Below are 28,000 nucleotides of genomic sequence, written 5' to 3'. Positions count from 1 at the left end.
TAAAAGCTTTAAATTAATGTGAAACTAGGTTAAAACTGCGGAAAAACAATGCTTCTTCATACCATATAACTAGGAGAGAAAGGAGCTCAAAAGAGTGGTTCACTAATCCAAATTAGCAGACCTCGTTAAAACATAAGCAGACAATGATATTGTGTAAAATACAACCTCGTGGCACAGGGGAGTGGCCAGTCGATCTCTTCAGACAAATTAATAACATTCCATTAATTAATTAATGCCAGATCATAAGAGCACCTCTGATTGACCACTACTACGACACGCTCAGCCTATTAGTAGCTGTTTTGCCATATCTGTTGCGACTGCTTGGGCTGTTGACCTTGAGAGCCTCCCAGAGATGCATCCCTGAGTGTTTGCTGTTGGCCATCTAGTGACATACCCGCCTGGGAATGGTAGAAGTTCGGGTATCCCAGTGCCCCAAATTGTTGTGAAGGCTGTTGACCTTGCCGGAATCCACTAGATTGTTGATTCTGCCCTTGGAGGTTGTAATATGCACTAGCGGGAACAGCAGACATTGTTCGGGAACCAGGCCCATGAATCCACATCGCCGGGTTTTCATTCTGCTATAGATTGTCAAAAAAAAAAAAAAAAAAAAAAAAAGAAACCATGTAAAGTTACTGCTATATAGTATGAAATAGCATCGTCTAGACTGCTTAAACAGTTCAAAAAGTTACCTGCTGGAGGGAGAGTAAATGATTGCTCTCTTTGTACTGTGAACTTATAGCATCTTCATAGCCAATGGATGAACCTGCTGGTGCTGTGGGAGGATTCAGCGGGAAATTTCCTCCAGGAATGCTAATTGAACTTCCAAAACCGTAACCAGAAGCAATTGCAGCAGACTGAGGCAAACTGCTAACAGAAATGCTATTTTTGTACTGTGGAAGTACTGCTGCCAAAGCTTGATGGTATGTACTGTTACCTGCAAATGCTTGTTGGAAACCAGAAGGCATATATGTGTAGCTCTGTGGCAAGAAAGGGTAGCTAATCATATTAGTATAATGACCCACAGGAAGTGTGGGCTGAGAATAAGGATGAACAGCAAGGTGTTGTGGAAGGGCCGGTCCTGCTGCAACATTAGACTGTGGAGTAGGCTGAGAAGTAGAAATGCTACTTGTTCTTAGAACCTGAAAATTTAACAAAAAGATGATCGGAGAAAGTTATGAATCTATACAAGGGAATGATTCTTCCCTATTGGTATTTAAAATACCATATTTGTCCCGGGATTAGATAATGCAACTCCTTGATACAAGGTGTACAATGTCATGACTATTTATTCATTTAATTATAGATACTAAAGTGATACTATTCACAGTTCAAAATAGTAGGCAATCATTTATCAAAGCATACTAGAACTTGGGTTGGAACTGATCAAAGAAATTGGGGAGTGTAATGGAGTGTCTTTCAAAAAATTGCCCACATCAGAAATAGTACAAACTTAAGTATTCTCTCATCAATTACACTAATAAGGCCATCTCATAGATGGTGACAATGATGGGAAGTCATATCTTTAATTCCTTCTTGGGGCACATCTTCCTTATTTTCTCTGGATCTTTTCATTCTTTGTCCAATAGGGAAATGAAAAATGTCGTGAATCTTCTTTCCTTGCTAGGGATTTTTTTTTGGGGAAGACATTCTTCCGCATGAGTCCCTAATATTTCCATCGGGGTAATCATGTAGCTCATGCTTCCATCTTTGATATGGTCCGTCCTCCTCTAGATGTCTTTCTTTGTGTGGTCCCTCCTCTTTGGAGGATGAATACCAGAGCATTTGAGAAACTAGATCCCTTGGGCTATCAGCTTTCTCGCTCTATCTGTGATTGTTTTTTCAGTTGTTTGACAAAAAGCAAGAAGCACATCTCTATGGTGAAGGAGGTCCTTGTACATCCACCAGGAATTATGTGGCACGCTGATGGACTATCTTTTGGGGTCTATGGCTTGGAAGGAAACAAAGAATTTTGGGACAAAGTTTGGCCATTGGCTAGGTTTAATGTTTCTATTTGGGTGTCAACCTTCAAGGACTCTCTAATTACCCGTTAGGTCTTTTAGGTGTGGATTCAAGCCTCATTTTGTACAGCTCCATGCTTTTTTAGTTTGGTTCCTCGGGGGAAAAAACATTAGGTTGCATAAAAAAACTGGTCTGGATGGTAAAATTGACATAAAATCTCTAACTGAATTTTTCAAAGAAAATTAACAAAAATATTATTGCACAGTTCCATAGTAAATTAAGATCCACCTAAAAATCCCCCCATCTCACAGAAGTCACCAGTTCCAAATTGGGTACTAAGAATATTCAGCTACCAGGCGAGAAATTGGGTAGAAAATCAAAAGCCAAGTGGAGAACAAAGTAAGCAACTTCAAGGATAAAAAAAAATATCATCAATATTATTTAATGAAAATGAAGTTATCAATTCAAGATTATATTACATTCTTAATTACTATCTTCACAGACATAAGCACTATGAGTTTGTATCAAAAGAAGTCAAGCCGCAGATGCAATATAATCAAATATTTTTTGATGCAAACAAAGTTAACAATTCAAAATTGTATTTCATTCTTAATTAGTATCTTCTTCACAAACAGAATCAATGTGAAGTTGTATTGGATGGGGTCATGCGACTGGTATCCAATCTCTCAACAATATGGTAAATTGAGGGTATGAATTGATTGCAAAAGAACGCACCTCTGGCATGGCCATGGAGGGGCCAGTTATCGAAGAAGCAACATTGCTGTACTTTGGCACTGATTGTGTGTCTGGAAAAGGTGAATATGGAGGATCCTCCCTCACTGTCTGAGATGTGGAAGCCAACAACATATTGTTGGATAAATTATTTGTGTATGCTAGCTGCCAAAAATGGAGAAAATACTTCAGATTGAGAAGGCATCCTACCGAACAGACACTTACACATGAACAAAAACAGAAATAAAAACAAAAAGGCAGTAATAGCATGATCAGTGCCCACAATAATGCTATATTTAAATACAGATAAAAGTAAAATAGACATTTCTCGTTCAGAGTTATAAAGCTACTGACAATCATAGAGGATATACTAAAACGTATTAACCGCCATAAGCATTTATGGAAAAAAGCAATTGTTGGTGATAGCGTGCTGCCCAGTAACTGAAGTGCGCCAACAATGCACGTCTATAAGCCTTCTGATAACCCTTCTTTAAGACCAGTTTCTTTCATGTTTAACAAGGATAGCTGGTTTCTTTATATGTATGTGTGTATAAACCTTGAAAACGGTTCCAAAAACAAGAAAACACAAAACTGTTCTACAATCATTTCTCCAAACAAGCCACTACGATTCTTCAAGAAAATTTCACCCACGGGCAAAAGAGAGCAGATTCAAATGCCCCAACTCCAAAAACATGTACAACAGATCCATAGAAAGTTAAATATTTGAAATTACCATCGCTCTCTCAAGGTTCTGCATTTCTGAACTATTCTGTATAAATGGAATTTCTGATGGTTGGTTGTTCTCATAACTAAATGCTGGAGAAGAGGATGGAAATGCATATAGACTAGCCTGAGTATTTTCAGAGCTTTCCTGCTTAACCTCTGCTTGAGTAGCAGGAGTTTCGTAATATCCACCGCTAGCACTAGTTCTATGAATTAGGTTCCCATCTGAGTTAGTACCACCATCCTCGTAATACTCAGAATTTCTGCAAGTACACTAATGAAATTATTGCCAATAAAAGAGAAGAGAACAATTTAATTTAAGCCGTTAAATCATTTAAAGAAAAATGTAAACAATACATCAGAACCAAGTTAATAATTTCCTCAACACTAGAAATAGTGTTAAATTGTCTTTCATATGAAAATATCATAAACTAAAACATACTCTCCACGTGAAATTCATTAGAACGAATAAAAGTTCATATAAATATCGAATCCATGATCCTAGTTTTCCTTCACTAGAAAATTTCATCACCATAATTTTATCATGTTGTGTACATATCCCATCGCCTATGCTTTATTTAGAATAAGAACAATAGTTTCTGGGAAAAGATACCTAGCCTCGGAGTGACCAACTGAAGAGACGTCTGCTGGCACAGAAATCTCCTCTACATTACTATTCTGAGGTTCATTTGAAAAACCCGCAGAACCAGAAAAGGTAGCATTAGTCCCAGATCCAAAACTTCCAAAGCTCAAATGAAAGCAATCTGGGGTGTGAAGCTGGAGGTGATGTGGAATTACTACAGAAGGATTATCCTCTTCAGGTGGTGAGCCCTGGTCCTCCTTCTGTATGCTCAATTGCTGAAAATTTGCAGACAATGATGAACCGCCGTCTTCAGCTGGAAAAAGTAATTAAGAACTATAAGTTGGTCTAATATGTAAGAAAGCTAAACCCTAAACGGCTACCATTACTAGGAAACAAAAAACAAGAAACGAAAAGTATCAAGGGATGGACTAGAATACTTAACACAGATCAAACAGAAGAATAGTTAACTAAATCAAAAACTTCTGTAAACAAATCGATGCATAGATCAGATATGCTGTAGTTTGACATTAAATCTCTTTTTATTCTACAACAGTTTCAAGGGCAGAAAATATATAGTCAAATGTCATCATTGAATTTTTTTTCTTCTTTAAATCAAGAACACTTACAATAAGGATTTCTCCACCCAAAGGGAGAATGAAAATAAAAATACATTGCAATGTGTGTGTATATATATATATATATATATATATATATCACATTCAGTGAGTTCCTTCAACATCCCATCAAAAACCTCAAAAGTTTCAACATAACCAAAATTCCAACATACAGAAACTAACTTTTTTCCGCTAGACAAATAAGACCTAAATTACAATGGAATACCAAGGTGGAACATGAGAAGCTTAAATTATATGAATTGACAGGCCTCAAGCTAGAGTGAATCTGCTTTATTGCACAATAGCGCTTGATAAGACGAAAGAGAACAAAATTCAATTTCTTTTAAGATCAAAAGAAGAAATAAACCTTAAATGAGATACTCTAACCAAATTGAATTTCAAGATTGCATGATAGCTGTTTCACATCTAAACCATCTCATTTTGAAGGGAGAGAGACGGTAAATTGAACCTTGAGATGACGCGGTTTATAGAAACTCCATAGGATTCATAAAGAAGTTAACAAGAAAATACCTTCAAGAAACATTTCTTTAATAAGAAAATGGAATTTAACACACTTCTCTCACAAAAAACGGAGTTTAAAATTGAGAGCAATTTAGAAATAAAGGGAAAGAAAAAATTGGCAGATAAAATCACCACTCTAACATCTGCCGATTTAAATTTTAAATCATTTCCAATAATAAAAAACAAAGAACATCAATAAAACGCCTCATATTTACTCGTGGAATTCAAAACTAATTTAATGCAGACAATTTGACAGTAAAAAAAAAAAAAAAAAAGACTAGGAGAAGGAAAATAACCTTCATCATGTTCAATAGCATGCCTGTGAGGCAAATAGGAGCTCATATCCTCATATAAGTTATTATCTGACACAGAGGTACCCCCAGAGTTATCTTCTTGAATATTTCTACCCAATATAGAAGAAGCATGAGCAGCATGGTTTGCATCAACTGTGTCAACGGAACCACTTTCAACCACCTGAACCTTGTCTTGATGTATATGCTGACTAGCAGCATCCAATGATAAGTTGGCTGGATTTGAATGCAACTCCAAGACTGCAGGCGACTCTATCGTACTAGAGATACTAACAGGTTGAGGAGACTCGATTGAGGGCCATTCATCATTGAGTGATGCCTGCTGACTCACAATACCTGGTCCAGAGTGAACTTCTGAAACTGTGGAAGCCTGATGCTGGGCTGAATGAAAATTCTGGTGTGATGGCGTGGACTGAAATGGTATACTGTTAAGAGAACTAGCACCTTGAAGGGAAGTGTTTTGCACCGAGGAACTCTTTCCCTGAGGTTTTCCCATCTTGACAATGTCAGCCATCGATACTTGGCCTTGACCACCCCAGGTAGATTGATAGCCAAAAGTGGACTGTGAGGATGAGATTGCTCCATCTCCTACACCTAATCCTGCTAACTTATTTTCTGTAGCCGCATTGTTGCTGTAATAGTGATTAAGGGTATATAAGACCAGTTTCGGTTCATCTAAGATATTCTTTAAAACCAAATATATAATCCAACAATGCACAAAAGTCCCAACTGGGGTAAATAGATCTTGTATAGTTTTAGCACCCAAACAAGCATAAATGCATACACCTCTCATGTTTGGAAGTAAATTGTTAAATAACATTTTTATAATTGTTAAATAATATTTTTAATTGAAAATTATGAAAAATCATCCTGTGCCAGTCATCATTTTATTTATTTCCACATCATACCTGAAAATAGATAACACGAAACAAATAAAATTTCATTTCCATAAAAACCTAGCATAAGAGATAGGTTTTACAAGCCTGGAATTACTATGTAATTTGGGTTTATTTAGCAGATATACTGATGAGATTGTACCTTGGGCTAAGTAATCTTAACTATGAAAACTCACCTATTTAATCCTAAGTTACACAGGCCCACAAGCCTAACTCGTAATTCAAACATCTTCCAAAAAATGCTTAGAAATCTTTAGAAACATGCCCTTCACACAGGGGTGGGAAAAACAAAAACTACCTAAAAAAGAAACTGGATCCACAATATAATATAAACCTTGTTATGATGATTGAAAGAAACATGTCCAGAACGTAACAATTTCTATTGTGACTGGTAAAACTATCCAAAAGTCAGAAACCTAAATACTTAAGAACATGAGTCACCAACCCAAAGGGCCAGAATTCATAGCCATTTGGGAGTCTTCAGCCTAGGGCCCAAAAATAAATCTACATTTAGTCGCATCAAGGACAATAAATGCTCATTTACTATTTTGGGACAGATATCATATTTCATGAGTTGCCAGTAGCCTGCATTTAGCATACAGCAATGTAATATTTTTTCCTCTTCTTTGTAGACTGTAATTCAGACACAAAATTCAAACTTATTTCCTATTAGTCTACATTAAGCGTTGCATATGAAAAAACATAGTGAAGTACGAGAAATGAAGAAAGTAAAAAAAATCCAGCAAAGGGCTACTACAGATCCCTTCACTGATTAGAAACTAATTGTATACTTGTTTGAAACATAACAAGCAAAGAGTCCATCTATCTATGAAAAACGTTCAACTATGGTATTGCATTGCACAGTACTCAGTAATTCACCATTGAAAAATTAAACACAAGCTCATAACGTTTAACCTGTGAGATGGAAATTGGTAGTATGAGTGGCTTCCAGATTGTCCAGATGCAGAAGACGAACCAGCATGATCTCCATTTTCTTTCTTGTACACAGGTTTACTGTGCAACACACCAGTTTCTAGAAAAACAATGAAATTTGGTCAACCTTGAGTGAAAACTATGTGAAGTTTGATCTCCATAGCATCATATCACTCACATACCACGACCGGCATAACGATCTGTACTGCCCTTATTCATACGGTTGGGAGGGATGCTAGGACCACGAGATCTGGAATCAATTGGATCCTTATTCTGAAGAGGCAAGGGAAAGAGAAATGGGGTAAACAGTCGAGAAAACGATCAGAGGATGATAATATTTTGAACAAGACAATTTAGTCACTAGAGCCAGCTAAACCAACAAAAAATGCAATGATGGACGACATGATAAAAACTTTTAGAACAAACATCTGAAATCCTCTCACATACGCACCTCTTTTTTCTTTTCTCGTTTGCTCTTCACCTCATGAAAAGGGTCTACACAGCGATAGAATAAAATTAATATAATCTTCGAGCCTTCAGAGTCCCACAGAATGTGACTCTAACACATCACACAACCAAAAATGTCCTAGCAGATAATTCATTCTATAACATGTATTTAATATCTCCAAAGGCATAAATGGCTCTAATGGGTAATAGAAGAACGAACACAGAAGTTAGCAAGGTTTAAAACAACAAAAACATGAACCATCAAGCACGATGTATAAAGGACAAGGTAGGACACAAGGTGAAATGTTTCCCAGGCTTGACGACAACGGTGCTAAAACGGAACTACCTAGTAAACTAGGTATTCTTTCTAGTCCCACTTCACCAACGATTGCAGTAAAAAATAAAACCTTCAACTTTAAAACTGAAAACAAAAAAGAAGGTGAAAAAACTCCGCAACGATCGATGACAAAGTTAGGCGACTAGTAAGTCATTAAATAAAACACCTATATAATGAAGTACGAGCTTTGGTTTAACGACCTAGGGTTCTTGCAGCAAAACCCAGCAGCTAAAACAAAAGAACGATTAACCTTCCCGGCGCAAGAAAAAATGAGAAAGCCATCGACATGGAATTAGAAAAGAGACCTTGCGTGAGAAGACGATTAACAGCTTCATCAGGATCCATATTACATTCCCTTAGGGTAGCGTAGATCTCCTGGTCGGTACAGTTACCTACAATCTCTTTTAAGCTCTGGACCATCTTCCGCCACTCTGCCGGAATTCCAGACGTTCCATTGGTGCTTTTGCCTCCTCCTTTAGCACCCATACTGTTTGACTATGTTTTGGATACCTCTCTCCCTCGCCGGCCGGAGGTTCAGATCTGAGAAACGTTTCAAAAGGGCTGCTCTTAGTCCGTCTCCCGCTAGGGTTCCGCCGTGTCAATAAGAAGATATGTTTGTCAAAGCACTGTATACGACTCTCTTTCTCTATCTCTCTCGACTCTCGTTCTGCTTTTTGTTACGCAGCGAAAACCCTTTCCCTCTCTCTATTCTCTCTCCCTCTCCCTCTCTTTTCTCTCTCTTCAAATAAATAAAATTAAAATATTATTTTTATCTCCATATAATTTCTATTACTCATTAATAGTTTTAGGCAATAAAAATAAAACATATTTAAAATATATATCATATAATAAAAAGTAGATGTTTAAAAATACAAATATTCAAATGAAAACCAAAAATGGTATATTTTAACTTTTTTTTCTCTCTCTTTCCTTTTTTTGGAACATAAATAAATGTAAAATCAAGTAGAAACAAAAGTCCATTTTGAGGATTAGAATAATTGATATTTAACATAAAAATATAATTATACAATTACAATAATTATTATTATTAATAAACGGTAATACAATACAACCCACCCAATTGAAAGTAAACTTAAACGGCAAACTAATGGTAACATTCCGTTTTTTTCTTTGAGGTTAACATCATTGCTGACACCCTGTCTGTTTATCTGTTTCTCAAATTTGTCCTAAAGTAAAATCTGACACTAACAATTAAACAATTTATTTATAAAAGAAAAAAAAACTGTCTTTTATTATTATTGGAGGACAAATATTTAAGACTTTAAATATAAAAATAAGTAATTTGATGATTAATCCGAACAGTTCTTTGGTCGAACATTAGAAGGTAAAATGAAATTTATTTTAGAAAAAATATTCGAGTGACGGAGTCCTCCATTGGGCCGTTGAATTGAGGTTGAAATTCAAAACTTGGGCCTTTCTGGGCCACGTTATTTACTGGACCTTTCTTTCAATATTTGAACTCTTTAACACTAGTAAAATATCGACATCAAATCCATATAATTCGACATGTCGACCCTGAATTACCAAGATTTCTATGCTTTACAGTATAAAGCCATCATGAGGAAGAGGAGAGGATAATTTCCACAGAGGCTGTTGGTTTACATAGCCAAACAAGCTAACATTAAGCAAAAAATAAACATATAAAAACAGGACGACAACTCTTGTATATTGCTGCAGCTTACAGTGATTTAAACTTTCAATAAATCCACAGAAAATGCAGTTCAGTTCATCCATCAAAATTAGCATTTCAACATTAGAATGATTGTAAAAGGTGTAACAAGTTACATTTTTTCATCGAGACTTTTCGACACAACGAAGCAATACATACAAATAGCTTAATCTATCACATTAAAAAAAAAAACTAGGAAACTTTTAGGCTTTGAGAGGAAGAGAACGTTATTACAAAGTGAGCCGTGGCAACGGGATACTACACTAATTCCTAAAGATGGTTGATAACAATTAATGCAATGGATTGAGATTTAGAAGATTAGAGTGAGGCTACTACGAAATATTTACTCATGGGTGGGGCAAGTTCTTCTATTCTGGTTCATGGTTTCTCTTGGCTATATGGTTCATCCGGGGGAGAGATCGAGCATCAAGAAATAGTAAATGTTCTTCTCAATACAAGAGAACTTCCTTTCAAGTATTCTGAGGAAGGAAAGGATTATGGACATACCTAGAATTTTCCCATATGAAGAAATTTAGAACTGCCCTTCAAAAGACCTGCAGAGAAACCAGAAAACTTCATATAGCATAAAAGACAGCGATCATTATCTATAAATATGCTAAATCATGCAATCCAAAGAAATCAAGAAATATCCCTTCTCTTCATAGAAGCGAAGCATAGGTATCAAAAACATTCCTTCAGCTGGAACACCATTTTCCTGAAATAGCAATAGAAAGTTATAAGCAGGTACTTCTTTCCCATCGGGACATCTGCACCAAGATTAGCTGTGTCACGCGGGAAATAGCAGCTAATACACAATGGTCGTATAAAGAAATTTTCCTCTTGAATTTAACTTGGGACACCTAAAATCGTAGCAATATTTTCTTCCAGTCTTTCTGAAAGAAATTTTACTAAACTAAAACAGCATTGCAGATAAAATATGAATAATAAACATGGCATGTTAATAGATGTTTGCATCATGCATAATATAATATACTATGGAAAAATAGCACCATCCTCTTCAACACCAGCGCTTCTTTCTTCTCCTTTTTTCTTCTCTTCTTTTTTTTTTTTTTTTTTTTTTTTTTTTCTTTACCTTCTCCTTTTTTTTTTTTTCTTTTTTTCTTTTTGATTGAGCTGGCAGGATTTCCTCTCTCTATCTCTATCTCTTTTCTTTTTTCCTCTTTTTTTTCTTTTTCTTCTTTTTTTTTTTTTTTTCTCTTTTCATTTTTTCCAACAGGAAGCCTGATTTGCTATTAGCAACTCCCATTTCCTCCCTTATCTATAAAGTGCAATGCTACAGAATCATTAAACATGTAGGACACGAGTGAAAATCAACAAGGAGCAAAATGGCATGAACCAGAAGTAAGATGAAATGAACACGTTAAAGGAAGTGGAATTAATTTAGTCACGAGTTACAAATATAAAATTAATAATCATAGTCTCGAAAGATCTTAAAACAAGATGTTCAAAGGCTACCTATTTCACATGCATGAAGTTCATCGTCAAGAAGTAAAAACACTCGGATCAAAGCACTAATCAACGTATACTCAGTAGTGAAAGAAATAACAGCATTAAACTTAAACATGTCCATGCTTAAACCCAAACAAAAAAGAACAAATTAGATAAAAAGAAAATAAAGGCAAAATGTTTAATTTTCTCCAGGAAACTAATTCTTAGGTAAAGATATTAAGCATTAATCATACTTCATGAAACGAAACCTCTTCATAGCACTAATCCCAATCAAGTGAAAGGTTATAGATGAGAGCAACTTAATAGAATGACCGTCAAAAGTGTCAAAACGAAACAATTCCATGGCTCATGCAATGAAGTAGATATCATATTACGAACAAAGACAGTAGTATGTTCAGTGGTTTGCCTTATGATTGCTTTCTTGTCTTTTCTTGAATAGCTACATTCACTAATCAGTCATAAACCTCTCGATCTCTCTCATACCACTAACCCCTTGACCACTCAAATTTTATTATGGAACTTCCACGTGACTAAAGAATATCTGACAATCATGAAGCTTAAATAATATTTAATATGTATGTATGTGGATAAAAGTTTAAACTCTTGACAATTTTATTGAACTCAAGGGCTTTAATCATTAGGCTCGACCTAGTATACTCCTCTGTTATCAAGAAAAAAAAAAAACCTAACATACTTCTGGAGGCTCTACATTAATTCAGCAGAGTTCCATGTTCCATGTTCCCACTATTTTGGAATATGCCAAACCATAACCTTGTATACGCAACTTCAGAATTTATCGACTTCAGTCTTTCAATACAGGGTTAAACTCTAATAGAAGCCTTGTTTCAAGAACTGACTCTACATCAAATGTACAAGATATGGTAAATTTTCAAATTTAATGACTTGTTACCTTATATACAAATAGTTAAAGGAAGCATTTCAAAACATTAGCTTTCAATTAGATAACACTAAGAAAAGTGGCATGGGAGAAAGCAAGAGCTTGCAAGAATTATATTGCACAACATTAAAATTCATATACATTCTTCTCATATATGACTACGCACATGAACTGTACAAAAAAATTAAAGAGACACTCCCTAGACCTAACTTCACCAAAAACTGAGACAAAACACACTTTAGTCAGCGAGAGGAAAGAAAAAGGAAAGTAAACAAGCACCTAGGTCTGACTCAACAAAGACAAACAAGTTTATTCAATAGTTAATCTTGAGCTCAATGATGAGAGAGAGATAAGCATCTAAGATTAGAAGCTAATTTTGCTGAGAAATCGAGAGAGGACAAGGACCACCATATTCAAGAACAATAGAATAAGAAATATGAAGGGCTCTTATTCCTTGTTACCAAATCTCTGGGCAATAATAGGGCGGACATCATCAACATCAACCAGGGTCTCCAAAAAGGGAAGCAATGAAAGTAAAGCAGAATCCCAGGGATCATCAATCCAACTCTTAATAGGAATACCGTTGTTCACTTGTAACCGGAAAACCTGAAATGAACAGAGATATGTTAAGATACTCAATAGAGAGTTCCTTTTTTCTTCAATTTTCTACTTCCACATTTGTAAACTTGCATTGCATTATAGACCAACGACTACAATCCCTCCAGCCCCCCTTCCTCTCTCCTTGCAAAGGTAACTTGCCTACAGTAGCTTCTTTCAGGAACACCGGACCACAAAGTTTTTTGCAAACTAACTAGCAAGAGAAAATAAAGGATCTTTTTTGAGCAATCATCTATTCTAAGTAACCATACATGCTTCTAGGTAAAATGAAACCTAATATAAAGTTATGATTTATTAATTATGAAGATTACTCCTCATCCATTCTTTTATAAGTACTCTCTTTCAAACAAATATTAACTGTCAGTTCCTAAAACATTACATTATCTTTTGCTTAGGCTTAGGATGTAATATCAAGCCAAGACGTAGAGTCAATAATTACAAGATTCTTCAATGATAAAAAACGAGGGAGAGCTGTTGTTTAACCTAAGAATAACCTCAACCGTCTCTCCATTCCACCATTTCAAATTTCAGCATAAAATCTCATATCTAACCTCATAATATATGTACTATATATAACTTTTTTTAAATGAATTGCGCATGTAAAAAAAAAAAAAAAGAGAGTTGTGGAGTCCAACCACATGGCAGTTCATAAAAGACAAAGCCAAGCGCCATACCTGTGGGTAATTATCTACAATGACAACCTTCGCTAAATCGATGCCTAAAACTGTCAAATCCTTGGTGTAACATCCATCCGAAAAGATACATGATTCACGATAAAGTCGGCGGGAGATGATACAATTATCTGGGTCCAGTTTGTTGAGAACTTGTTCTGCATAAATACTTTGACTGGCCGTAAAGATAACAACTTCAAACATCTCTGCAACACGATCCAAAAATATTTGAAGATATGGCCTCCGTTTAACGTATACGATGTGCTCTTTCGTATTCAAGGAAACAGTAAACCGGAAGTCTGCATCATCTTGCGGTTCCAAAGTAGAGTGAACCAGAGTTTCTGCGAGTACACATGACATTTACATTATATTCCAGATAGAAGAAAAAATAAAGATTTAAAGGGAAGTTGAACACCATAAAAACATATTGGAAAGCTAAACACAACTCAAACAAACATTTAAATAGCTCCGCTTGAAAGACAACTCAAGTTTTGCATCGTACATATTGATTTAGAAATTTTAAATGCTAGTAATCTGATTGACATAGTCATCCACTTATATATATCACTCATGCAAGGAGAAAATTAATAGGGAGCTGAGATAGTAGTTGGTTAGCTGTAAACTACTGGTCGAGGCATAAAGGGCTGTTAGTCAGTTGAGATGGTTATATTTAATGGAAGGAAGGCCTATCCACGGAATGCACGCACAGTATAGAGACGAGAAAAAGGGTAAGAAGTATTAAGGAGAAATAGAGAAAACAACTGTCCCAAATTCCTGCATTGTCTACTTACAATCATGAAATCTTGACAGACTCCATGCATAATTCTCAGAATCCAATACAAACATATTCCATAACTTAAAAAAAATATTAAATACCAAAAATGAAATGTGCAAATATTAGCGGACATTGACACATATATATGCATGACTGTATAAACGAGAGTAGGCATAGAGATCAACATTATATTAAATAAAGTCTTGACGTCGAACACATGTCATACACAAACATGCTTGATGTGCTTCAACCACTTGATTTAAGAGTGCCCCATTCATTTTTTTTTTTTTTTTTTTTTTTAAACTCTTGGACACAGTAGGATATGCTTTAGAACACATCACGCACATCTCATAATGTGCCAGTGCATGTGTTGCAGATTTTCTTTTTCATTCAGCGCAAGCAACATCTCATAATCCTCAAAAGAAAAATATAGAATGCAGTTCTCTTACCATCCAAATCAAGTACAAGGGTCACAGCCTTTCTTTTCCGATTTTCATTAGGCAGCATACTGGGCTGAAAGTTTGTTATCACATCTGACAGTTCTGGTAAATTTTTTATGAACAACTGAGGATCAAAACACTCTGTCTGATCTGAGTCAGAGCTAACGTTGAATTCAAGGCTCAAGTTATTCCTTTGATCGACTACTCGGTACAAACTAGAATTACCAAAACCAGTGGATGATTCTTCAGAAAATTTAGCATCATCTGAATTGCTGAATTTAACGGTGTCCTCGAGGAAAGGAAGTAACATATACTGATCAGCAACATCAGACAATGGAGTAGACTGAGTATACTTGTAGTCATGAAAATAACTGATGTCACCAATGTCATCATTTCCACTTAAAGGCAAGTTTGTAACTATCATGTCAGAAATAAAAAAATCTGATATGTCACATGTTTGACTGTCATGTGAGCTTCTGTTATTTATCATCCCTTCATCAGTTTCCATTCCTGGTATATCAGGATCAAGTCTGCTCCCTGTGAAACACATAAGTAGACAAGCAGATAAGGGCTATAGCGAGGGATATATTCTCTGTGTCAGGAGATAATATATTTTTCCATCTTCCAAGTATTGCCAAAATATATAATTGCAAGGACATATGTCAAATCTGAAGTTCAACAAAGAAATGAAAGCATGAACTTCAAGATCACAAGCACAGCAAGATGGTCGTGGTTCAGAAAACTTTACTTAGTTCCAAACCAGCCTTCAAAATTTCTTTTCACTAGATGTTAAATCATTAATTGAAATCAAAATATGTAAAAATAATATACATTTTAATAGATGTGTCCATATGGTGCTTAGGTCCTAAATTCTTAAAAATTAACATGCGACTGTGTCTTTATCTTGTAAGCTATTATGTCCCTACGTGCCAGTGTCCATATTCTCCCCATTAAATTAAAAAAAAGTTAATACCTGAATCATGTTCAACAATAGGATGGCACTGGACTTCGATGTTATTCAAAATAGGAGAAAAAATTGTCTCTATTTCGGAAGAGTAGGTTGAGGTGCAATCCTGTACATTTTCAAATAAAAAATTGTCATAATAATAATAGTAGCACTAATAATATTAGTTATAGTAGAAATAATAATAATAATAAAAGCAACAAGAACAATAATATAATGATGATAAAAATGTCTGAAAAATAAAAAACAAAAACATCACGACAAAAAGATAAACTAAAAATAAACTTTGAAACCACCGCCTTACAAACGGTACAACAAACAAGAAGGGAAGAAAAGTCAATATATGACAATAGGCAGGGATTCTTAGACTCCCTAAATTCAAGGAGAAGTAAATTGGCCCTTCCCAAAATATAGGATTTGGGAAACGATCTTCATTTCCCAAAAACTACACAGCCCTCATTTTGCTCCTATTTTATACAAATGCACTGCACGAATTGTTTTCGCATTATCATCCATACTCCACAGTTTGAATCATTTCAAATTCATGGATATAAATTGCTAAAACAGTGCTTCAGATGATCTTACAACCTGGATTTTCACTAAATGTCTAATTATATTATGAAAACCCCATGTGTATATAATCTAGGAACCAACAATGCTGACATGAGAGCATGCTCACGATCTGGAGGATGAAGTATCAAAATATGTATTTGCAGTTGATCCTTCGATAAAAAATAAAAAATACATAAATGACTTCACACCATTCCATTCGTATCTGCAGCATTGACTGAAAAAGGTTTTTCCCTCTTCGACTCGAAAGCTTCTCCGTGCCTCGTCCATTCAGAAGTTTCTTCATCAACTAATTCCCAGTGATTAATAGCTTCCTGATTTATATTGATATTAATCGATTCAGTGTTCAGAGAAGCTGCACAAGAAACAAACATAGCAACGTAATTAATATTGATTGATATGGATGAAAAATCGTTTGATTTCTGAAAAAGCTTCTATTCTATTGATATTCATGTTCCTTCGATAAGTTTGGGAGGGGAAGAAAAAGATGCAAAAAGGTAACAAGTGATTAAGATTACGCTAATGTATTTGTTTAAGATGCTAGTGAATTACACTGTTTCTTTTTGTAACTTCATACTTCCAAGTGATCAAGCATTTCTAAATATTTATTAGCAGACCAAGGTAACAAATTTAAATAGGTTGAAAATGGTTAAACTATCTAATTTGTCCCACGTGCTATAGAAAACAAGGGTCAAGCCTTCACTTGAGATGCATTTCTCAAACTATGGACGCAATCAGAAATTTATTTTTAGATAATAAAACAAGATAACATTTAAGTGAAAAATAAAGAAAGAAAGAAGCTAGAAGTTTCTTGCCCTCAAGACATTTTGCAATACAGCCATCCAATTCATCTGCCTCATCGTAAACCCTCAGGTGAGAACAAGCTTTTTTAGAGATGACACTAGACTTCTGACAAACACGAAGAACATGCTTTTCTCTTAAGCAGCCCGGGCTTGACTTGGCCTTCATTTTTATTGATGGCATTTGTCCTGTACTTTTGATATGTACCAGTACGTTGATTTAAGAACATCCGTGGAAAACAAAAGCTGTATAGCACACAAAATCGAGACCATAAGTACCCAGATATAAAAATCCAACGCATCAACAGATGGAGCAACCATCCGGAATTTGTATGTAGAAAGAAAAATCAATGCATGTTTCCAAAGGGAAATAAAATTGTTGGTACTTCACAGCTTAAGGCTATTTCACACCCAACTCAAAGCACCACAAACATCAAAGGGGTAGCAAGAAGTAAATATTGAATTAGAAAATTTGTCAAAAATGCATAAAACTTGTTGTGGCATGGTATGTACGGAAGCATCGTGGGAAAGTGACAACTATGATACTTGATAGGATGATTCTTCCCAAGAGAAAAAATCGGCCATCGCAAAGAAGCAACCAGCTATTTTAACCCCAAGCAAAATCCAAAACCTTAAGGTGTTAGAAACCCTTTTTCAAACTCTGCAGTCCAACAATTAATTAATAAATAACACCAAGAATAAAATCTAGACAAACAGGGATTACAAAATTCAGATCATATTACAAAAATCCAATTATTCAACGTAAAAATAAAATAAAATCAAAATTCACAGCAAAGAACTAAATTACTCTCCAAGAAACAAGTAAAACGAGTAACAGTAGTAAAAACTTAAAAATCTTCCGAACTCCAGTAGCGCACAGTATCGGTAAAATTGAAGACCGAAATAAAGGCGGTAAGAAAACAGAAAATTCTCGAAGTCAACCAGAGCAGAAGTTCCATCGGGGAAACTCAGCAGGAAAGATGAAAAGAACTCAAAATCGAAGTCGAAAATGAACTATGTGAAGCGAAAACCCTAGAGAGGTCGAGCAGATTAGTTGAAGCCATAATCCTTGAAGGAAGGCCAAGCAAAAAGAAAAGAGAGTAGAAAGAGCAAATTGAGCGACCATAATTATGAAATTGAAGTGAATCAGAGAGAAGAGAAATCGAAGGTGGAGTAAAGAGAGAGAGAAGAAAATTCAAATACCTGGTGAAGAAACAGAGTCCTCCTTGGTGGTGGTTGTTCTTCTTCCCCACCTCCACCTCCACCTCCTCCTCCTCTTCTCTCTCTCTCTCTCTCTCTAAAAAGTTCTTCAAGGAATGGTCAGAGAGAGGAAGATGTAGAGCTTGGGGACTTTAAAGACGGCTCTGATGGGGGTATTTCTAAAATGGTTGGACCGATAGAATTTGGCCACGTGGCTAGTGGAACCAGCTAAGCACACCGCGTTGACACGTGCACCTTCCTGGTAAAGGAGCCCGAGGTCGAGGTAGATCATTGTCTACGCTTCCATTCCAGTCTCTACGCAGCTCTTTCATTATGTATATATTTTTCTTTTTTAAATGATTGTAAACAATTAATTAATTAATTAATTATTATTCCAAATTCTCTCACTCTCTCATTGGTTGGAATTTGGATAAATCAAAACACATTATTTTATTTGTTTCTCTCTCCTTACAAAATATCTTAGCTGATAAATACTGTTAAAATTATTTATTTAATTATGAGTTGACTGGATATTGACTAGTTAACGAGTTAATTGACTATGTTCGAGTTGACCTGTGGTTATTTTAAATTGACTTTTAGAAATCTCGAGCTAGAGAATAAGAAAAATGACAGTTGGAGCCAAATAAATGGAATTGATTTAGAACACAAAAGGTCCTGACATCCAAAGCCTTTCCTGCCTCCATAAATAAAGCAGATGCAATGATAAGTGTTATAAACACAAGCAATTGATATACAATTGTGTGGTTCCCCTCAAAGCTTCTCAGCCAATAAACACAATCACCTGTGGTATGTACATCACATTTGCCATTTCTCAACCCAACATTAAGGGGGAAAGCAAAAAGAAGCTCCAAAAATGCAGGAAAAATTGTAAACCAATTCAGTACACTAACGAGAACGAGCAGCTCAGACCAAAGATTGTTCGGGGTTCCATTGATAAGTACAGCAAACGGCGTGACACCGACTGCTCCATCTTCAACCAAGTTTTCCGACCAAAACACTGCAGAAAGCAGCTTACATACAAAATTGCATATGTTTCTTCTTCCCAATCCACATGTACTTGAATATTTTCTCAAGAGTATCAATTCAGCAGCTAAAGATCTAGGCCAAGGACAATGTCGGGTTTAGCGTTTGTCGGGCCTCTCGCCAATGCTGTAATTTGGGGGACTTCCTGCAAAATCAGTGGAAAATGACCCATTCACACCCCATATATTGGAACCCAAATTGGCAGATGGCAGATGTTCTTGGAGGACCTGCAAAATGAAATGATACTGATAATAAGCAGAGACCACAGATTAGTATCACATGTACTGTGCTCAATTCTGGCTTTATATCAGAATGAAAAATGAGTTTTATCCGCTTTATGTGTTCCATCATGTTTACAAATGAGCAAGGCTGAATCAGTTATATTTGAACTTTTGACCTGATTTCCAGCCTCTGGACCATCTGAGTGAAAAAGAATGGGCCGGCAGCGCTTATCTTCATTCATTAAGCTCGAGTTTTGAAAATGACTCACGAGAGCCACCTTTCCTTGGATTCGAGCATAAGCCAAGGACGCAACTTTCTCGCTATTGAACTTCTCCCATCGCTTTCCATCGAACGCCTGTGCAGAAAAACTCAAATACTTGGACTGCAGACTCTGACTCAACCATATTCAATGTAGAATTCTAAAATATCAAGTCAAGTAGTTAATGAAAGAAATAAAACCTCGTAAAAGGAAACTATGTGTTGAGGAGATAGCATATTGATGAAAGCATAGCCCACATTGCATTTATTCTGCACGGTTTAAACAAAAACGCCAACCAGTTGAATTTGTGCGAAGTAAAATAGCTAAAAGAACAAGTTTTGGAGCAAGTTCAATCCCAACATTCAAAAGGATAGTTTAAAGCTACCTTAAAATCAATTGGCAAATAGAGAAAATCATAAGTGCCCCTATGATTTTCATCAATGGCAGCTAATAACATTTTTGACGTGTACCTGTGGGAGAATCATTTGTGAATATTCATGACTAGTAAGAGAAAGAAGCAAGACAAAGGACATGGTAAAGAGCTGGTCTTATCTTACTTATTCGGAATGTTTTTTATCATTAAGGTGGTTCGAGTGTCTTCTCCGCCCTTAATTTTATCCAAGTCGAGCTGAAACTGCTTCCTACTGTCAATCTGATTTCCATAATTCTCAATCCATCCACTTCTGCCAAACTCATTCAAACCATCCACGCTGTTCGGCAGCAGTCCCAGGTATGGAACACTACCTGAGAACATCGGGTTCAGCACAGATGAAGACGTCATTTGAAAACTCGAAGGGCAATTTTCAGACATGTTTCTTGGTTTGGTGATGGCGGCTTTTACAGAAGCATGTGAACTAGAACCTAAACCTCTGACTGCAACAGGACCCATCAATGAAGAATTTGGTGATTCAGAAAAATACCCGAACTGCCTCTCTGATGGGACACCAGATGGAGCAGATCCAACATGATGTGAGTGAGTGCTCGGAGTAGAACTGAAGATAGAAGTTTGCCGGCCAGGAAATGGAAATGTTTGACCATTTCCATTGGATAAGAAATGATGGTTTGCATAGGATCTTGACCAAGCAGAAGAACCAGAGGACTCCGAGTATGAATTCTGACTCCCCCAAAAATTTTGGGGACTCCGAGTAGATCCACCCGATGTGGGAGGTCTGAATGAGGACATAATCTCATAATAGCGGCTTGGTTTTGGCTCGGGAAGTGACTGGGATGGTTGAAAGGCAGCTACAGGCAATGGATTTATATAGGTAAATGGATGGTCCATGTTGTTACCCCTTCCTTGGTCCTTACCAATGGGAGACACCTTCACAGTACTTCTTGTTACATTAGGAAGAACTGAAGCCAATCCAGGCAAACGGTTGCCACCGGTTGGGCTCATGGATGAAAAACCAGGAAATTTACTAATACTTCCCATTGAACTAGGTTTAATCGAGCCGTTGACGGACAACCATTTCCCTGCCACAGATGCTAGGGAAGTTGGAGATGGAAAATTTTCTGTAGTAAATAAAAAATACAAATACACAATAATGAAATGTGTGTGAACAGTGATAGTAATGTTGCAAGGTACCTGGGGGAGAATTGATCACCGGCGAACCAACTTGATGGCGAAAACTCCAGAAATCATCTTGTTCAAGTTCTTGATTTAGTTGCAACGTTGAGCTGGAGGGATTGAGATGACACAGAACAATGATTCAATAAGAGTGTTACTATAAAATGCATCACCTTCTAAGGTTTGCTTACTTCCCAAAACTTATCCCACAAGAAAAAAGCTATATTTATTATGTAAGTTAAAAGTTAACGGGAAAAGAACATAAGAGAAGAAGAAGCAAACATAAAAGTTCTTGAATACACACTTTCGACGGGCTCCACCAGGGCGACTTGGTTCTAGCTTTATGCGTTTACCAACAATGTCACTTCTATTCAATGCCTTCAGTGCTGCTTCAGCAGCTCTAACATCATAATATTCAATGAACTTATGGTGTCTCTTGTGCGGAGTTTCCCTTATCTGCTTTGGAAAAATGAATACCACGTAGCCAAACGTCAATAATCGTAATTCAAGAGAACTTGGAATAAACTGACAATAGAAATGTTAGGTTTGGTAAACCAATCACCTCTTTGACCTCACCATAGACCCCAAAAATTTGAAGAAGATCTTCATTGGGAATTGAGGGATCCAAATTAAAGGCTACCAAGGTTCCTTGATTTATATCTTTCTCAGATGGATTATTCTGTTGAAATGAAAGAAACCAAAGAAATGAATGCAACACTCAATAACCATATGACAGATGGGATAAACAATAACTATTGAAAATCTGCTCAAAACCTTGGGAATTGAGAAGTGAATGTCAAGTTTTCTCCGCCGTAGTGGTTTGTTTTGCAATGCACGCATAGCAGTTCGAGCAGCACGAATGTCATAATAAGATATCATTACAAAGCCCCTGTGTTTACAAGCAGTATACAAAGTCCTAATATCGCCATATTGCTGCAAGCCAGAAGGAAAAAGGAAACAAAAAAAGGGAAAAGGGGGGAAAGTAGCATGATGAAGACATTAGCAATGGCCATAAATCAACAATACCAGCATATCAAGAAATATGCAGGTATGATTTGACAATCATATAGCACCGTGAATAAAATGGACAATGACATGATTTTTAAATAACATACAAACAAATTGCATCAATTTTTAAATAACATACAAACAAATTGCATCACCTCAAAGAGAGCTCTCAGTTCTGAATCTTCGACGCTACTATTAATGTTCCGCACAAACAATGTTCTTGAGGGATGCTCTCCATAAGGATGTTCTCCAGCAACCGTTCCAATGCCATTTGAATAGGTATGAGGAGGCACCACACTTCCAACTATACCATCACTTAAGCCTGCCCTTGAAGAACCAATGCTAGCCTTTTGTTGAGCATCTGTTTCCAATTCCAAGCCACCACCACTACTGAAAATATCACATTCTTCCAAGTCTTCAAGAGAGCTAGGAAGGCCATTCAGATCTAAATCATCCATTATGCCAGCTAGAAGCTCCTCCTCATCGTCAGGAAGTAAATGGCCAATTGCATGAGTTTCGATGTCTTCAAGCATATCATCATCCCCTTCCAGACCCGGTTTGAGATTCTTAAAGTGAGACGATATGTCATCAACAGATTGAATAGCAACTCTTTTGTCAACCATGTTCACTGCATTTTACGGTTGAGAATGAAAGGATCTCAGATAACATTATATGGGATGAAGGATATTAGACAGTTGGCATTGGCAACACTTACAATTCGCATGCGGAAGAACTGGCAATGAGCTTGAGAATAGCGTAGTAACACTTGAAGAATGGAAAACCTCAGATTTTTGGAAATTACCCCATATGTTTTCCATTTCTTTGGGCTTAGGTACAGGTGGAGTGCTAGAATTACCTACCAATAAGAAGAAAAAAAAAACAAAGCAATTACTACACTCCTTTAACCATTCTTTTATATAAATGATGGTTTTAAAAGTAACCTGAAAAGGAATAATGTGAAGGCTCCTTCTGCATCACTTTCTGATCTTCTCTACTCAAAATATGCGATAAAGAGATTATTTTGGTGTACTTTTTTTATATTGTTAAAAGAAACACGTCGTCGACGAGTTTTCTGCCAAGATGAAAGGAAAACTATTCACTGTCAGGATTGAGAGATAAATCCAATACCCAATGCAACGAAAGTTTTGTAATCCTAGATCAATCACAATCGGTTTTAAAAGCCAATGCCCGAATAAATTGAAGGTCCTAGCCTAATGATGATCAAGAAAATTTAGAAGTATACTTGACTTCCAACTGTACAATATACATGGGATTTTAGTTCGTAAATGTTAAATCGCCACTAAACCAAAAGTTCTATAGATTGTGGTATATTTAATATTTTAATATAGGCTCAAATATGAAATTGATTAACGAAACTCAACAGATGAACTACTAATATAATATCAACTAGAGAGAAAATGACAATGCAAAGATTCAAACACAACATTTCTCAGTATCATTAAATCATTACTAAACTCAAAAGTAGTGTAGATTTAATAGTTTAATATACTCTTACTACAAAAATTGTCAGACATACGAGACAAGCCATGGCTAAATGAAGACATCAGCAACTACAAGGAAATGTAACTTCGATTCTAAAAGCACTGTACAATATAATTCAAGTTCAACTCAAAAGGGTTAACGAAACAAAAGTTCAGTAAGAACCACTTCACAAGAGGAGGAAATAAATGAACACAAAACTGAACAAGTCAAGCCAAAACGATCCTTCGCAAACACTGTATCATATTTCAACAAAATCAAACCGCATATGGAAACAAAAGCAAAAATCGAGACTTCGAGAACCAACACATATAAATTTTCACGTAATCAAACGAACAGGGAAATTCAAAATACGTTCCAGCTGAAGACAGAGACAGAGAAGTTACAACAAAGATTAAGGCAAACACACCCCAAAAAAGTACTGAATAAACCAAACACGAACTCCTAAAATCCAGCTTCAAAGCAAAAAAACTGCAAAACGAAAACAAGAAAAATTTGCAGAAACTTACTCCAACGAGTAGCCCTCCAAGACGACGATGATCAAAGAGAGAAACGGCGGTACTGAAATGATGCAGCACAGAGTTGTTGTTGTTGCTGCTGCCGAGAGCAGCGGTGCAATAGTCGTAGTGAAATTGAAATTTGGGAGTTTATTGAAATAGAGAGAGGGAATAAAAGAGAGGGAAGAAAGGACGATGGTGGGACGAGAAAGAAGTGAAGAATCATCGAGGGGAAAATGGAGGGAAGAAGCGAGTCATGCGCAGCAGAACAGTGTGGTGGTGGGCGTGGGTATGGGGACTCAATTGTAATTAACATAAAATTTGTGGCTAAAACTCATATTTTCCTTTTCCATTCTACTTAACTTCCGAACCTACCAAAAATATAAATACTTTAAATTTTGGATTATCCTCTTTGTTCAGTTTTTTTTTTTTTTTTTTTTTTTTTTTTTTTTTTTTTAAATAAATAATAATAAAATTAAAAAAAAAGGAAACTAAAAGCCTCTCATGGTCAATGGTCATCTTCTAGTTCCATACGTACACTCACAAAGAGCTTATATAGGGATTGCGTCAAATTTAGTCACACATGTTTTCATTTACCATGAAATTCACTGTCAATCATACCTTGACGTGACACGTCTCATCTTATTATATTTTCTCCTTTGTTATTGACAAATTCAAAATGTTAGGTTAAACATTAAACGTACTCTCGATGTATTAAAAAAAGCCATCTTAAAAGGACTTTATAAAAAAAAAAAAACCATCTTAGTTATTGTAACGGGGTTTATAAAAAAGATTGTCCTCTTTCGACTTTCCCTCGAGGCTTTAATCTGCTAGAGGGGTTTTGTTCTCCTCTCCATTTCTTTTCTCCAATTGATGTGGGACCCCCTCCTAATCCACCTCTTTTGGGCCCAACGTCTTTACTGGCACACCGTCTCGTGTCTACCGCCTTTGGGGAAGAGTCTCCTCGTTGACACATAGTTCGGTGTCTGGCTCTAATACCATTTGTAATGGCCCAGATTCACTACTAGTAGATATTCTTTTATTTGAGTTTTTCCTTTTGGGCTTTCCCTCGAACCTTTAAAACGCGTCTGTTAGGGGAGGTTTCTATACCATTATAAATGTGTTTTGTTCTCCTCCACAACCTACGTGTGACATAAAAAAAAAAAAAAACATTAAACTCTAAAATACATGGAGGAAACAAATTATATATTTTTTTTTCTTTAAAGATTTTGTTGAGGCACATTCAACCCTAACAATAATATTTCCATCTTAAAAAGAAGAAAGAAATACGATCTTAAAAATATCGTGTCAAATTCAAAAAAAGAAAAAGAAAAAGAGTGACCCGGACGGTCGGACCGGAACCCGGAAAACTAGTCCCCAAAACCCTAATGCGCATCTACTGTACCCATTATATGAATATAAACCAAAGGTGTTGAAGTTCGAGTTCGGCGGTCTTGGAAAGCAAGCTCCGATTCCTATTGCCGGTATCCTTCTCTCTCTCTCTCTCGCTCTGCTCTGTGTTTAACTTATAGCTTTAAACCTATACCATTTCAATGCATCTTTGCAAAGTTAGTTTGTTTTTAGTTAAATGCGATTTTAAGCTGCAAGCGGATTCACTTTTTCTGCAATTTTGTTCGGTGGAGTAAACATCCTTGCAATCAGTCAATTTGGAACTGAGAAATCTGCTTGGTTTAGAGTTTGTAGGAACTAAGAAGATATGGCGGTGCCGTTGCTGACGAAGAAGATCGTTAAGAAGAGGGTTAAGCAGTTCAAGAGGCCTCAGAGCGACCGCAAGATCTCTGTCAAAGTATGTGCATGAACTTTGACTAGTTTTACTCTGTACATTTAGTATTTCTACTTGCCAGTGATTTTGTATTCAAGTATGTTCATATTTTGCATACGGGAGTTGAGCTTCGATCGGCTTATTTGCGGTGTCGATAACGCTTAGTTTAGAATGAATCTGTATTATTTATCTCGATATTTAATAAGTTGCAAGTGGTTCTGTAGGTTTTTTTCTGCTAGTCATTCATCTGTAGGTTATTCGCTGTTAATCATTCATCTGTAGGTTATTTGGTATCTGTCTCTTCCTTTCAACTCGTGGTTCTTACTACATTCATTTCTAACGTTTTTTTTTTTTTTGTTATTATAAAAAGGTTGAAATCTCATATAGGGCTTGATTACTCTCTCTTGCAAATGTTTTACAAATCTGTGCAATATGTGTTGGGTATTTACTTCGTGTTTGTATAAAAACTGGCCTCCTGTAAGTTTACTGAGTGATTCCTCAAATGTACGGTTGACAGACAAACTGGCGTAGACCGAAGGGTATTGATTCTCGTGTCCGAAGAAAGTTCAAAGGATGCACTTTGATGCCAAACATCGGTTATGGTACTGACAAGAAGACCCGCCATTATCTTCCTAATGGATTCAAGAAGTTCGTCGTGCACAATGTGAATGAGCTTGAACTGTTGATGATGCACAACAGGCAAACCACTAATCTCTTTCACATTTCATTTAAATATGTCATTACTCCTTTAACTTCATGATTAACTACATTTGGAAAGGTAATCTTACATGGCTGAGTTTTACTTAATTCTGTAATTTCAGGACTTACTGTGCTGAGATTGCACACGATGTGTCCACAAAAAAGAGGAAGGAGATCGTGGAGAGAGCTGCCCAACTCGATGTAGTTGTCACCAACAAGCTTGCTAGGTTGCGCAGCCAGGAGGATGAATGAGGAGCCGCCTCCTAGACTCTCTTTTTGTTTTTATTATTAGTATTGTCCTTTTAATACCGTCTTATGAATATGTCTGTTATTGCAGCTGCCTTGGCTTTTGCTGTTTTTCTATTCTACTCAATGTCGTCCTTTATTTGACTAAGATTTCTAATTCCATCGTCATTTTTGGTTATTTTGAACTTTCTTTCTGCTTGATTACGGGCCATCAGCATCCACTCCACTGAACTGGTGGATCGATTTGATTGCTCGTATTTTGGCTGCGGCTACTCATAGTTAAGTTAGTCAGGCGCGGCTGAGACTTACTAAGGTTGGCTGTCTGAGGCTTAGTATGATGAACGCATATCTTGAGCGAGGTAATTTGCTTATTTTATAAACACTTTTTGGGAAGAAACACAATTTAAGTGCTTTTATTGAAAGTTCTTTCAGGTGAGGGGTTATGTTTTTGGGTACCCTGGTGGATCTCTCTTTTATATAATAAAGCCTAGAATCTTGGGTTACTAATGGGTGTAATACTAGTCAATCCGAAATTTGGGTTACTAATGGGTGTAATACTGGTCAATCCGAAATTTGGGTTACTAATGGGTGTAATACTGGCCAAATTTTTTGTCTAGAATCTTGGGTTACTAATGGATGTAATACTGGTCAATTTTTTTTGAATATCATTCAAGAAAAGAGTGTTACTAATTGGTGGAATACTGGTCTGATCCAAATTTTTTTTTGAATGATATTCAAGAAAAAGAGTATTATAAAAAAAGTTAGAGAATTAGAAAGTGTATTATATAAAAAGTTAGAGAATTTGAAAGAGTTATATAAAAAGTTAGAGAATGAGAGGAACTCTTTCTCTTGGACATACCCAGAAACACATCTACAAAAGCTTCCTATCGGAATCTATAAAGAATCTACAAAGAAGCGATTCAATTGTTCAAGATGCACAATGAGGATGGTATCCAATTGATCAAGATGCACAATGATGCACCATGAGGATCGTATCATATGATTTTGCACTTTTTTAAAGC

The 28,000-nt window shown here is 36.2% G+C and overlaps 4 protein-coding genes across 11 annotated transcripts; 1 reads left to right on the top strand and 3 right to left on the bottom strand.

Moving 5' to 3' along the window:
• Positions 1 to 36: 36 nt before the first annotated feature.
• LOC111781711 (uncharacterized) lies at positions 37 to 8,795 on the bottom strand. Of its 2 annotated transcripts, none has more exons than XM_087119960.1 (10): positions 8,363 to 8,795; positions 7,725 to 7,768; positions 7,456 to 7,546; positions 7,256 to 7,373; positions 5,430 to 6,076; positions 4,028 to 4,310; positions 3,425 to 3,677; positions 2,695 to 2,856; positions 690 to 1,139; positions 37 to 578 (listed from the first exon to the last, which is right to left on the bottom strand). In XM_087119960.1, the coding sequence occupies exons 1-10, from the start codon at positions 8,541 to 8,543 to the stop codon at positions 288 to 290; spliced, it is 2,520 nt and encodes an 839-aa protein (XP_086976086.1). In that variant the 5' UTR covers positions 8,544 to 8,795; the 3' UTR covers positions 37 to 287. The 2 variants fall into 2 exon arrangements, with proteins under 2 accessions (XP_086976086.1, XP_086976087.1); XM_087119961.1 differs by having other exon boundaries at positions 37 to 575.
• A 1,008-nt stretch (positions 8,796 to 9,803) lies between these two features.
• LOC111781269 (uncharacterized) lies at positions 9,804 to 18,316 on the bottom strand. Of its 5 annotated transcripts, none has more exons than XM_087120045.1 (8): positions 18,157 to 18,316; positions 16,969 to 17,199; positions 16,345 to 16,508; positions 15,593 to 15,692; positions 14,629 to 15,156; positions 13,408 to 13,745; positions 12,577 to 12,721; positions 9,804 to 10,514 (listed from the first exon to the last, which is right to left on the bottom strand). In XM_087120045.1, exons 2-8 carry the CDS (start codon positions 17,135 to 17,137, stop codon positions 10,429 to 10,431), a joined length of 1,530 nt encoding a protein of 509 aa, XP_086976171.1. In that variant the 5' UTR covers positions 17,138 to 17,199; positions 18,157 to 18,316; the 3' UTR covers positions 9,804 to 10,428. The 5 variants fall into 5 exon arrangements, with proteins under 5 accessions (XP_086976171.1, XP_086976172.1, XP_023517536.1 ...); XM_087120046.1 differs by having other exon boundaries at positions 9,804 to 10,462; XM_023661768.2 differs by lacking the exon at positions 18,157 to 18,316 and adding an exon at positions 17,896 to 18,134.
• Positions 18,317 to 18,829: 513 nt separating this feature from the next.
• LOC111781856 (protein MEI2-like 3) lies at positions 18,830 to 24,546 on the bottom strand. Of its 2 annotated transcripts, none has more exons than XM_023662574.2 (13): positions 24,263 to 24,546; positions 23,195 to 23,325; positions 22,969 to 23,109; positions 22,409 to 22,881; positions 22,020 to 22,178; positions 21,808 to 21,924; positions 21,550 to 21,701; positions 21,264 to 21,355; positions 20,236 to 21,163; positions 20,064 to 20,148; positions 19,879 to 19,947; positions 19,595 to 19,774; positions 18,830 to 19,424 (listed from the first exon to the last, which is right to left on the bottom strand). In XM_023662574.2, exons 2-13 carry the CDS (start codon positions 23,226 to 23,228, stop codon positions 19,296 to 19,298), a joined length of 2,559 nt encoding a protein of 852 aa, XP_023518342.1. In that variant the 5' UTR covers positions 23,229 to 23,325; positions 24,263 to 24,546; the 3' UTR covers positions 18,830 to 19,295. The 2 variants fall into 2 exon arrangements, with proteins under 2 accessions (XP_023518342.1, XP_023518344.1); XM_023662576.2 differs by having other exon boundaries at positions 20,236 to 21,151; positions 24,263 to 24,545.
• A 1,032-nt stretch (positions 24,547 to 25,578) lies between these two features.
• On the top strand, positions 25,579 to 27,156 carry LOC111781080 (large ribosomal subunit protein eL32z). 2 transcript variants are annotated; one of them, XM_087120169.1, is made up of 4 exons: positions 25,579 to 25,734; positions 25,946 to 26,057; positions 26,551 to 26,732; positions 26,855 to 27,156. In XM_087120169.1, exons 2-4 carry the CDS (start codon positions 25,968 to 25,970, stop codon positions 26,982 to 26,984), a joined length of 402 nt encoding a protein of 133 aa, XP_086976295.1. In that variant the 5' UTR covers positions 25,579 to 25,734; positions 25,946 to 25,967; the 3' UTR covers positions 26,985 to 27,156. The 2 variants fall into 2 exon arrangements, with proteins under 2 accessions (XP_086976295.1, XP_023517267.1); XM_023661499.2 differs by having other exon boundaries at positions 25,624 to 25,734; positions 25,955 to 26,057.
• Positions 27,157 to 28,000: the final 844 nt, after the last annotated feature.

The sequence above is a fragment of the Cucurbita pepo genome, chromosome 19 (assembly GCF_057944985.1).
Source record: "Cucurbita pepo subsp. pepo isolate OVF chromosome 19, ASM5794498v1, whole genome shotgun sequence".
Lineage (NCBI taxonomy): Eukaryota > Viridiplantae > Streptophyta > Magnoliopsida > Cucurbitales > Cucurbitaceae > Cucurbita > Cucurbita pepo.
This window is presented reverse-complemented; position numbering and strand designations above follow the sequence as displayed.